Here is a 12,795-nt window from a genome sequence, read left to right as displayed (position 1 = left end):
ATGTGGTAGTGATGTACTCGATTAATTAAGTTCTCGGGCTCCACTTGTGATGTACTCAATGGATTAATTTCTCGGGCTTCACAACTTATGATTTAAGTGAAGTCGGTGATGTACTCGACGAATTAATTTCTCGAGCTTCACGGCCCTTTCGATATTGATCCAGATTGTGGATTAAGTGTTCGATCGGTGATGTACTTGATGGATTAATTTATTGCGCTTCACGATGATATTAATGTTTTTAAAATAATTTTATGTTTACTTAATATATAAATATACTTGTAATTACTCACTCATATTTATTCTGACCCGTGGATTTTAACATTTTCAAGTGTTGTGTTTCAAGGCGTGTCAATTTCGATGTTTTTACTTCCTCAGAATTGTTTTCGTTGATATTGTAAAACTTTTAACTCTAGAACCGCAATAGTTAGCTTTTATATTTGTGTCTACTGTGTGATCCTCGAGATGTGTCCGAATCGGATCGGTATGTTTGAACATGTATGACCTTGCATCGTTTGCGGCATGTTTAATTATGCTTATGATGTTTTATCCAGGCATGATTAGTTTCTGTTTATGTTTATTTTATTGTTAATTGCCATGCCAGATCTAAGAGTGGAGTCTCGGTTGCCGCCGGAGGAATATGGATGTATGTTTATCGCATATTTTATCGTTTTCTTAGGCTTGCTACGAGTTCAGGAGCAAGTAATCCTGTTCCCTAGCGCCGTTTTTGATGCAAAGGAAATCGGGTCGTGACAATTGCATGCGCGCGGTGATAATCGAACTTAGGAAATATGATTTTGTACGTGTATTGAGGATATAAAAAGGTATTTGATGGATTATTTCTTGGGCCATGTGTAGTTGTGATGTACTCGATGGATTAAGTTCTCGAACTTTGCTAGTGATGTACTCGATTGATTAATTTCTCGGGCTTCACAACTTGTGGATTAAGTGAAGTCGGGGATATACTCGAATGGATCAACTTCTCGGACTTCACGACTCCTTAGATTTATGGAATTGGATTGTGGAGTAAGGGATTGATTGGTGAGTTATTGATGGATTAAGTTTTCGGGCTTCACGATCATTTAGATTCGATGATATTATTGGATATCACGAGTGGAGATTGTAGTTTCCATTTATTTATGTATTGATTCATATAAGTACTATTATTTTGGTTTTCGAACTTAATAATTAGAAATAACTTATAGAACTCACTCAGTTTCGACTAACCCTCATTGTTGTTCATATTTTCAGGTTTTATCGAGTTAGCATGTGGACTTCCATTTTCTTTTTAAAGATTCGGTTTTCAAGAAACAGAGTCGAGTCATTTTAATTCTAGCCTGCAGTAGTTATTTTATTTCGAGTCTTGCAATTGTATTGTATTACTTTATGTTTTTATTTAACTCTGATGTTGGATGGTTTAACGTGAGGCGTTTGCCACGTTATTTACATTATTGATGTTGTTTTTATCTCGAGCTTTTATGCATGCTGGGAGATGAGAGTTGGAGTCTCGGTTTTTCCCCGACCAATTGTATGTTTGTTTCTGGCTTATGTGTTTTACTGTCGTTTTCTGAGGCTTGCTACGAGTTCCGGAGCAACCACTCATGTTCCTCAGCGGCGGTTTCGATGTCGTAAAATCAGGTCGTGACAGTTGATACAAGGATTTTTTAGAGAGTTTTCAATTCAAGTCTCAGAATGTTTCGCATCGCTTTATACTACTTACCTTTCTATATACACATTTCCTTATATGGGCCTAACAAGGTATTTTTCCTTGTCTTATGCCTTCATTTATAGAATCAATGTCTAAGCATACTTACGTATAAAAAATCATCCATTTAAGATCATGTTAAATTTTCATATCTAAAAATCATGTCACTAGTGTGCACCGGTGTGATGAATTCTCTTATCACAAGAGTTGCAATAGCATATTCCTCATTTTATTTCATACAAACTCAATGCATATGATGCATGTTCTAATAATGAACATAATATGAATGTAGTGATGTAATTCTATTCATGCCAATGCAATGCCTTTATGATTCATGTCGGGGCACAATTATGTATTTATAATACATTTCATTTTAATAAACACATTACTTTTTATAAGATGGTATTGACGTAAGTTTCAATTAACATAAAAAGTCTGCAAAAACTTCTTATTCATAATTTTCAACCTATCCTTCTTACAACTTTATACATTTATCTACATACGGAAAGGATATAATCCTATTTTTCAAGTTCAAGCATCGTTCGAGAAACAAGCATCAAATGTTTTTGCCTGTACTTAATTGGCCTGTGAGGTTTGTACCGTTACTGGCCTCCTTACGTTCTATTCTCCATGACTTCCACTTCTACTATATTGCATAGTAAGTTGTACCTGACTAAAAGTCACCGTATAAACAAACTTAGGATATTAAGGAAGTGGTCAGTTCACATTACTTCTTATTTTATTGCTCTGTAGAATGCGGACATTCTCTCGCATAGTGATCCTATTGGTTGCACTTAAAACATACATCTGTAGTAGCCTGACAGATACCCAAATGCCTCCTACCATACTGTTAACATATGGGATTTGCAAGGCTAGATCTTCCTTGCTCAAATTTATGACTAATGATTCTAGCTCTTTTGGCTTCTTTTCCTTTCATGCCTTTCTTATGGGTCTGGCTATGTCGCCCGTTCCGTTTCTTCACTTACTCTCGTGACGTTTGGTTTCCATAACCATAACGTTCACCTCTAATTTAGTTTGGTTGTGAGGGATCAGGAATTTCACCAAACTAAATTAATGAACTTTCTATTTGCCTTGCACCATCCACGATGTGCACAAATTCCCTGTCAGTTTGATTTGGGTTAGCAATCCCATAAATTGGAGTTTTATATCCCTTCACAAATCTTGTATTAACTCGGACTTGATCCGTCATCAAGTTTGGAGCAAATTTGCTAAATCGATTAAACTCAGTAACATACTCTCTAAGATTGGTCTTCTAAAATCTCCTTTATTTTTTGGTATTGAATCATATTCAGATTCTTAGACGAGTCTCAAGATCATCTCGGTGGGCGAATCCCATCGGACTCGGTTCATAGTATTTCGGTTTCCATCAATAAATATCCAAATTTAAATTTTCAATATTTAAATTTAATAACCTATTGCCATTTAGAGACACTTGTAAATTAAATTTATCTTTAAATTTAATTTAGATACTCCCGTCTAATTAAATATTAGACACGTGGTAGTATTTAATTCCTTAAAATTACGGGATGCTACAGAATTGGGACTAAACATCCTTCCTCTGAAATAAACGTAAAACAAAAAAATATTTAGCTGATGGAAGTGTTAAAAATGTGATAAGTGTATATTTTACGTCATTTATAGGTCATTTATTTACTAGTTTTGAGTACTTTATTATGTAAAATATACGCTTATTCAGTTAATTTCACTTGTTTGTTAAATTATATGAAAAATATAAATATTTGATATTTCTGGAGTTTTTTAGGAATAAAACAAAGTTAAAATGCAAAAATAGTCAGAGCCAGAAGGATTCGAGACAAGTTCAAGAAAACCAACCAAGTTTTGGGTCAAACCGAATCGAACCGGAAAATAAGCCACAAACAGCAGCTCAGCCAGCCTTCAGCCGTCTGTTGAGAAAATTGCTGCAAGTGCACAATGTCAACTCGTATTATAGACTGTGAAGTCCAGATATCGTACCCACAAGGAAAGTAACTAAATACACCCAAATAAGATACTCAATTTGGATAGCCAAAAAGATAATTTAGTTGAAGTGGTTTTAAATTAATAAAATTGAATTAAGCAGATTTAATTTAGAATAAAATTAAGCTTTTAATAAAAAAATGAGTTTAAACAATAATAAGGAAGATCAGGGATTATTAATTTTCTTTATGTCATTAATCTCATGCGATATATGGATTATGTTATCAATTTATGGTTCAGGCTAATCTAATGCATCTATAACTCTCTCTCAAGCCGCTATAGATAAAAAAATATACAAATAACCAATGAATAGGCAAATTACTCACTCTCGTGTTATAAAATACCGAATCAAGTGATTAAATGGTATTTATTAAGCAAACCTCAAGAACACGTATTCATTAACTCACTCGCATGTTATTAATTCATACGTTGTTGATTAACTGATCTATTTTAATTAAGCTCTCTCAAGTCAGAATTAAAACATAGGGCAGTGAATGAATTGGCCAAAAACATTCAAGCATTGTGAGCATTAATCAACACATAATTTTAATAACAATCCAACATCCCAATATGATTAAGTAAACATAAGTCCAATTAATAATCCCCGAAAATAGGTTTAGCTACTCATATATAAAGGAAATTCAACAATAACATATATGGAATTCATGATTAACAAGAACACAACGGTAAGTGATTTCTCAATAATGTTGTACATTAACTCCGAAATTTCAATATATTTTGTGTAATGATCCCAAACGATAGAGTAGAAATGACACTAGAATAGACTACCTTTAATGGGTTTGTCTATGATCTAAGATGAAAACTACAAAGGTGATCTCAAAGATGTTTAAGATCCAAAAGATGTGTTTTATCTACGCAAATGCAAGCTATTTATAGAGTTGTTAGGAGTGGAGCTCAAGTCAAGAATCTCTATTCTCTTCATGGAATTTGAGTGATGATCAAGCTTTGGATCTCTTCTTTCCATGTAGAGCGGAGTAGGGAGCAAGTTCTTCCATAACCGTCTTGAGTGAATCATGGTTCACTTATCTCATTTCCAAAGATAGTTTTATTAAATCTCATCTTGATACATACTTTGTGTGCAAGTCAAGGAAGATCTCTTTGAGTGTGAACCCAATATATGTTGCTTATGGAAGGTGTATGAGTGTATCGGTCAAGAATCCCCAAGCGATTTCCCAAGAATCGAAGTTGCACTCCGAGATCAGAAGTCAGCCGGGCCTTGGCCGGCTCATAGTCGTGGGCCGGCTGATCTGCTGCTTGTAGCTCATTTTTAGTTCGGTTCGATTTTGACTCGGTTTGACCCGAAACTTGGTTGGCTTTCTTGAACTTGACTCGAATCCTTCTAGCTCTGACTATTTTTGCATTTAACTCTGTTTTATTCCTAAAAACTCAATAAACATTAAAAATTTACGTTCTACAAATAATTTAACAAATAAGTGAAATTAACTAAATAAGCGTATATTTTACATCATAAAATACTAAAAAGTAGTAGATAAATGACCTCTAAATGACATAAAATATACACTTATCAAACCTGCTCAGACTAAAACCTTGCTTGTCCTCAAACAAGAGTATGATTATTTATAAACACAAATCTATCTACCTAAGCAATTTTGAACAATTGTCAACAACATTACTCCCGACCGATGAAAATTACTAATGCAATCGTCTAATGTCAACAACTAAAAGAGATGCAAACAAATGAGGAATGCAATTATAATGACTCATTCTGATGACATTGAGAATACTTTTGAATTGGTACCATGTTAACTCAAGACAATCACAAGGTTACAATCATTTGCGGGACATGCGATCAATTAGTCAAAACAATCGATGGGCAAGTTATGGCATATCATTCAATAGCATCAAGCATAAGTAATTTCTCACAAGATATCACTCTAACACTCAAGTGTTTTGGGTGTGAAAATGAAGTTCACTAAACATGAAAATTCGTCATAAGCTTGCTCTTAGTCCAGGACTCCAATATTTAGCTCGGTAAATGACAACTATTATATGGACTTTAAATGGGTTGTAACTTGGCTAAGGGTTGGGGGTAGGAGAATTTGGATAATTTTGGCTACAACTTGACTTGGAAAACAACATTTTCTATGAAGTATAAGTAATGAACTAGCTTGTAATTTTTCGCACAAGTGAACTTTTTCTTTTTTTTATTTTCCTTTCTTTATTTATTTTCTTTTGCTAATTTTGATTGATTGTATTTTTCTTTGTTTATTCAAAAAAAAATTTATCTGGTTTTTTTTCTTTTCTTTCAAGGGATTTTTTTTTTCTTTTCAACACTTGTTCACAGTTTCTTTTTCATCGTCAAGCTAGACTCACATTTCGTTTCTCAACTTAATTTGACCAAATCAAATTGGAGTGTTAAAAGAGGTGAAGTATGAAAGGGTAAATGTTTGAAATGTGGTCAAAATCAAAGAAATGGCTAAGGCTCAAGGGGTGTAACTAAGGGTAGAAAGGGTAAACTTTTGAAAGTGGTCTAAAAGAATGGGGTAATCCTAATGCCATAATCATTTAGTTGTCAAAAACTCAGCTGTATATATAGTCTCGAACGGACACCGAGCAAGTTCTAGGAATTTCGCATGCAATCAACACTCATCAATAATTAATAAGGCTCAAAACGCTCAAAATATAGTGATGTTATGCCACATGCTTGACTCCTATTGAACCATGTCAATTTACGCCCAAGATTGTCAAAATTAACCAATTTTTACGCACATCATGCATCCGTATTAGGTAACTTTGATCATGCTCGAGATTCCACAACCAACCATCAGAATTCACCATAATCTCATCAAAACATGTCATACAAATTGCATTTCATTAGGCAATCATCAATATTTAATTGTTTAAACTAGAAAATGCATTTAAGACATTCATTGACAGGGAGATAACCATTAATGACAAAATTTCAAAACTACGCCTAAAACATTAAAATGACAAGTAAAAATTGAAAAAATAAGAGCCATCCTCACACTATTTATTAATATAATCTATTCTAATTTATTTAGTTAGTTATTTATTATTTTTATTATTTTTCTTCTTTTCCCACCCCCACTTTAAAAGAATGCATTGTCCTCAATGTAAATAAAAGTGCACCAAAAGAAGAAGAATAATAAAAATTCTTCCCTTTTTAGGATTGCAGCAAAATTTTCCCACAGAGCTCCTATCCGCATTTGACTGATAACAATGCCTGCTTTTGAGAACATGGTGGTGGGCTGGACAACAAATAAAAGCTAAAGAAATTGAAGTGAAAAGTGATACATAACATAAAATACTAATAAGTACTAAAGCAAACTAAACATAATATAACTAATAAATACTAAGTCAAACTAAAACATAAGATAACTTAAAAGTGCGAAAACAATATAAAACAGCGAACTCAAACACTGCCTCCTCTACGAGATCGAGATCCTCTACGAAATTCATCCATCGCCTCTCGGTTGGTTCGCACGTCCTGCTCAATCCGACGAACCGCTACTCGTGTCTCTACTACGTCAGTCTCAATCCGATCAACAACTGCTCGAGTATCTGCTACGTCCCTCTGAACATTCTGACAGATGCGAGTCAGACGTCTAAGTAAAGTGCGCAATGGAACACGTGCTCTGGCAGGAGGTGGCACTGGTATATCAACTGGAACTGCTGGAGGAACAAGTGGATCGACAATTGGAGGTGGTGGAACTTCTTCTGCCGGAACAGGATGAGCCTGAATATTTCGCCAAACGCCTTGAATTTTCTAAAAATTGAGGCGTTCGATTGTCTCATAAGTAATCATGTCACGGCGCTCCGTGACTCTGGTTTCGCCAGTCGGAATCCCTACTCGAGCCCTCTGAAGAATTCTGCTAATTAAAATTGGAAAAACCAATGCTTTTCCCTTGAACCGTGCAACATCAAAAATATGGCCCATAATAATGGTAGCAAGAGATATCCCCTGAACACGACCTGGAAAACCAAACAACATCCTATCTATCCAATATAAATCAGTCATTCGTACCTCGTTCAGCCATTAGCTTTAGGTGAAACGTTGAAAGCAAAAAGATAAGCTAACAACCGCGGACGAAGCTCCAAATTCTTAGCTAAAAACATCTCATTCCCTGCTATGTTGCCCAGTCAATGTGGAACTTATGCTTGGCAACATCGACACTCCATTCCTTGTCACTGATAATGTCCTTCCTAAAGGCATGAAACGCAGGGCATCCTTCGCCTTGCACCGGTAGCTCAAACATTTCATTCAACAAATCCATCGAAATGTTAATTTGTCGACCACGCACAAAACTCTCGATGACAGTCACCTTTGCTTGATCCTTATATTTGACATTAGCATAGAATTTCCGCTCTAAAGTTGGGTAATACTCACCATTAAGGTCAAGTACTTTAGCCCAACCCAAGCTAGCAAAAGCATCTCTGATTTCAAACTCTACATCAACCTCTCGATGAATCGTCTTCTCAAGAATCATCGTGCTTGACGCAGTTGAGTCGAACCAGTCACTATTTTCTGATGTCAAAAATCTGCTAGAGTCGTGAGGAGCACCCTTTCGTTTCCTTTGTGCCTGTTTTCCTCTCGAAGTCCCAACTGCAGTCGATTTCTGAGTCATTTTGCCCTGAAATATTTACAAAATTTATAAAACAAATTCCACCAACACTAACAACAACCAACAATGTATTCACAAGATTCCCACAAACTCACATTTTTTTCCATCAAATTGCTTTAAAACTACATGCCAACATTATTAATTTTTTTTTACAAGTTCTATTGTATTAAGTCTAAATAAGGTGCAAAAAGTGTGTGGGTGAATCCTATTAGTTACAAGAGATGATCAAAACTTCTATTAACACTAAAAATGTAATTGATTCAATTTTCCCAATTTTCAATTTCTAGCGTTCTACCTAATTTTTTTTTATTTTTTCAATTGGATGCAAACTAAGGATGGAAAACTCAAATTACATGTTGGGTAAACAACATAAAAGCTTACGAACTATGTTATCATCGCCAATTTTATTAATTAACAACACCCTAGTAATTATTGAATTTGAAATTCTATAGAGAAAAGTGAAAGAAACAGACCTTTTTTGATGAATATGAACAAAATAACTTTGGGGATGATGGTGGAACCTCTCAATTGGTGTGAAATGCTTAAAATTTGACTTGATTTTGTGTTATGTGTTAACCATGAAAGATAGGGTTTTGAAAATGCAAGAGTTTTGGAGAAGATGAAGCAAGAATTGCACAAAATACTCTTTTAAAAAAGTGTACAGACCATCAGCCGGTCCTTGGCCGGCTCTCGATCGTGGGCCGGCCTAAAGGTCTGTTTACCCTTCAAAAAAAGATATTTTTTTCGTATTTTAAGTATCGGCCGGTGCTTGGCCGGCTTGACTTCGGGGGCCGGCTGAGCACCGGTTGACCTGCTGTACCGAATTTTTTTGAAATTGAAATATTTTTATTTTTATTTATATTGAAAATTAAATTTATTAAACATAAGAAAAACGTAAATTAAAGCAAAAATAAGGTGCAATATATTAGTAACAAAAACAAAAACATACGGAACATAAAAATAAAACACAAGTAACTGAGACACATTACTAACTCATCCTAGCCCACAATATTATCTCGAACCAAAACGTCCCTAGAAAGCATTTTTAGGCCTCATGCAAAATTGTTTCCTAGGGCGTCCAACTTTTCCGGTACGGATAATTCTTGGGCAACCCCTAGCTCGAACCATGTCTCCAAAAAAATTATCCGCTTCATAGGGTTCCATCACTTCATCATTCCCCATGTAAAATGCTCGCTCCTTCTCCACCTCGTCCTCAAAGAGTTTACGCATATCTCGTCTAGTTGCCTCCTTAGCCCCCTCATCATTCGAAATTTCAATGAGGTTGAAAAAGCAACCCGAGGGGAAGAAAAAATCCCCTGGAGTAGAAGAGTCAGTGGAAGGAGAAGAAGTGTATGGAGGAGAGCTCATTCCCAAAAGAGAATATTCTTTCTCCTTAGGTTTAGGAGTTTCAACTTGGAATAGCTCCTCCAGACCCTCTTCACCCTCATCCTCTTTCGGATCTTCCTCAGATTCGCTATCTGAATCTTTCTCAGATTCATCATCCGTATCCTTCTCGGATTCGTCATCCATCTCATCATTGGATGGTATTGGTTGAAACAATTGATCCTCGTAGTCTACAGGTTCATATACACCCTCTAGAATCCAAGGTTCGAGTTCCTCAGGCCACTGATATGCCTCAAGTGGTTCTAACTCGGGGTAGGGATCAGTTAGAAACTCGTATGATGGAACTTCATACTCATAGGATGGAGCTTCGTACTCATCCTCGGTGTCCGAATGAGTAGCGGATGAGTAATCGGAATAATAACCCATGATACCGAAGAAAGTTATGAGTATTGTGTTTGTAGGATGAGAAGAAAGTTATGAGAATTATGTTTGAGATGAAGATTTGGTGGGAATAGTGGTTCTATTTATAGGGTTTCGAATGGTAGCTAACTAAGGTAAGACAATCTATTTTGGAAGCTAACAAAACTAGAAAAGACAATTTCCTTAAGAATTAAAGCACACATAAGCTAAATAAATGTTAATATAGGAAACTAACATATGTACAATTTTTCCTAATAAAACAAATCCATGCACATGTAAACATTTTTATAATTAGGAATTTAGCATATATACCACTTATTTTTTAAAAGAAATAAACTCATGTAAAAGTTAACTTTTCTACTAGAAAATGAAAATATACACCTTATTTTCTAATATGAATACAATCAAATAAGATAATTAATGTGAACATGAATAAAAAGTGAAATAAATTTAAATGAAAGAATATTTTTTTGTTTAATGAAAAATCAAAGACAATATTTTATTTTATTTTTTTAATGTGATAAAATCACCATTTTATTTATTTACAAGAATACATGTCAAAGAAAATATTGACATTTGAAAATAAGAAGCTGGATAAAATATGGAAAAATAGATTAAACATTTTATTTATTTTTAGACAAGGTTAAAGAAAATAATAAGCTTAAAATAAATACTATAAATAAGACCACAGCAGCACCACATAGACAGATGAAAATATCAAAAAATTCACTGTCTGTTAAAATATGGGGATGCGACTGAATAATTTGGAATTTCTCCAAATCGTGCTTGTTTAAGGTCACTAGCCTTGACCGCATGTTACCTGGATCAAGCTGGGGCGGTGAGAGTAAAACACTCTCGTCCTTCATCAGTTAACGGTCCTAAGTATGGTTTGCATCTTTGTCCATTAACTTTGAAAGACTCACCATTGTCATTTTCCAGCTCAATTGCTCTGTGATCAGCTATATGTCGTACTTTGAATGGTCCACTCCATCTTGATTTAAGCTTTCCAGGGAACAGACGTAAGCGAGAATTATACAGTAGCACATAACTGCCTGCTGTAAACTGCTTAGGCACAATGTGAGCATCGTGCCACTTCTTAGTCTTTTCCTTGTAGAGTTTTGCATTCTCATAGGCTGTTAAGCGGAACTCATCAAGTTCATTCAACTGTAATAACCGCTTTTCCTGAGATGCCTTGGGATCAAAATTCAGCTCCTTGATCGCCTAATATGCTCGATGTTCTAGCTCCACGGGCAAGTGACACGCTTTTTCAAACACCAATTTATAAGGAGACATACCAATTGGTGTTTTGAAGGCTGTTCGATATGCCCAAAGTGCATCGTCCAGCTTCAGAGACCAATCTTTGCGCGTGTTATTGACTGTTTTCTCTAAAATCATTTTCAGCTCTCTATTGGATACTTTAACTTGTCCGCTTGTCTGTGGATGATAAGGAGTTTCCACTCTGTGGTAGACATTGTATTTCTTCATTAAAGCATCAAACTGTCTATTACAGAAGTGCGAACCCCCATCACTGATAATAGCACGTGGTACTCCAAATGTGTTGATCAGCTTTTTCAGGAAATTCAGGACCACTTTTCCATCATTGGTAGGTAAAGCTGTTGTTTCCACCCATTTCGACACGTAGTCGACACAAATCAAGATATACTGATTTCCAAAAGATACAGGAATGGCCCCATGAAATCGATACCCCAAACATCGAAAATTTCAACCTCCTGAATGGAAGTAAGCGGCATCTCATTCCTCCTTGAAATATTTCATGTTCGCTGACATCTCCCACAACGCTCCACAAATGTTCTAGCATCGTGGAATATTGTAGGCCAGAAAAATCCACTTTCCAAGACATGAGCTGCAGTCCGGGCTGACCCATAATGGCCTGCATAATCTGAAGCATGGCATTGCCCCATGATAGGAAACATCTCCTCTTCTGCAACACACCTCCGAATCATTCCATCTCCACAAACTTTGAACAGATAGGGATCATCCCACTGATACCGTCTAACATCATACATAAATTTCTTTCGCTGGTGATAGTTCAGGTCTGATGGCGTGATGGAGGCGGAGAGGTAGTTTTCAAAATCTGCATACCATGGCTTCGCTTTGTCCCTTATGAACATGAGTGTTTCATCAGGGAAACTCTCATTAATGAAATCTCCCTCTATTACGGGCTCTGGCACCTCTAATCTTGATAGGTGGCCTGCGACCACGTTCTCAGTACCCTTCTTATCCTTGATCTCGATATCAAACTCTTGAAGGAGTAAAATCCATCGAATCAACCTAGGCTTAGCATCCTACTTAGCAAAAAAGATATCAAAGTGCAGCATGGTCAGTGTATATGATATATTTAGAGCCAAGAAGATATGACCTAAATTTATCCACTGCAAACACTACAGCCAACATCTCTTTTTCTGTGGTAGTGTAGTTCAGCTGAGCTCCGGAAAGAGTGCGGCTAGCATAGTAGATGATATGAAGCTTCTTATCCTTCCTTTGCCCCAAAACACTCCCCAATGCCTGATCACTTGCATCGTACATGAGTTCAAATGGAAGATTCCAATCTGGACAAGATATGATTGGGGCAGTAACGAGTGCCTCTTTCAATCTGAGAAACGAAGCTAAACAGGCATCAGTGAACACAAAAGGCGCATCCTTGACAAGTTTGTCAAAGGACGCGCTATAGATGAAAAATCTTTA

General features: G+C 35.9%; 1 protein-coding gene across 1 annotated transcript; it reads right to left on the bottom strand.

Annotated features, from left to right (window-relative positions):
- Positions 1-10,914: 10,914 nt before the first annotated feature.
- LOC126656866 (uncharacterized) lies at positions 10,915-11,840 on the bottom strand. Its single transcript, XM_050351487.1, has 3 exons — positions 11,753-11,840; positions 11,385-11,702; positions 10,915-11,222 (listed from the first exon to the last, which is right to left on the bottom strand). Exons 1-3 carry the CDS (start codon positions 11,838-11,840, stop codon positions 10,915-10,917), a joined length of 714 nt encoding a protein of 237 aa, XP_050207444.1.
- Between the last annotated feature and the right edge of the window lie 955 nt (positions 11,841-12,795).

Source organism: Mercurialis annua, linkage group LG7 (genome assembly GCF_937616625.2).
Source record: "Mercurialis annua linkage group LG7, ddMerAnnu1.2, whole genome shotgun sequence".
NCBI lineage: Eukaryota > Viridiplantae > Streptophyta > Magnoliopsida > Malpighiales > Euphorbiaceae > Mercurialis > Mercurialis annua.
The sequence above is the reverse complement of the archived record's forward strand: the minus strand, read 5'-3'. Positions and strand labels throughout refer to the sequence as shown.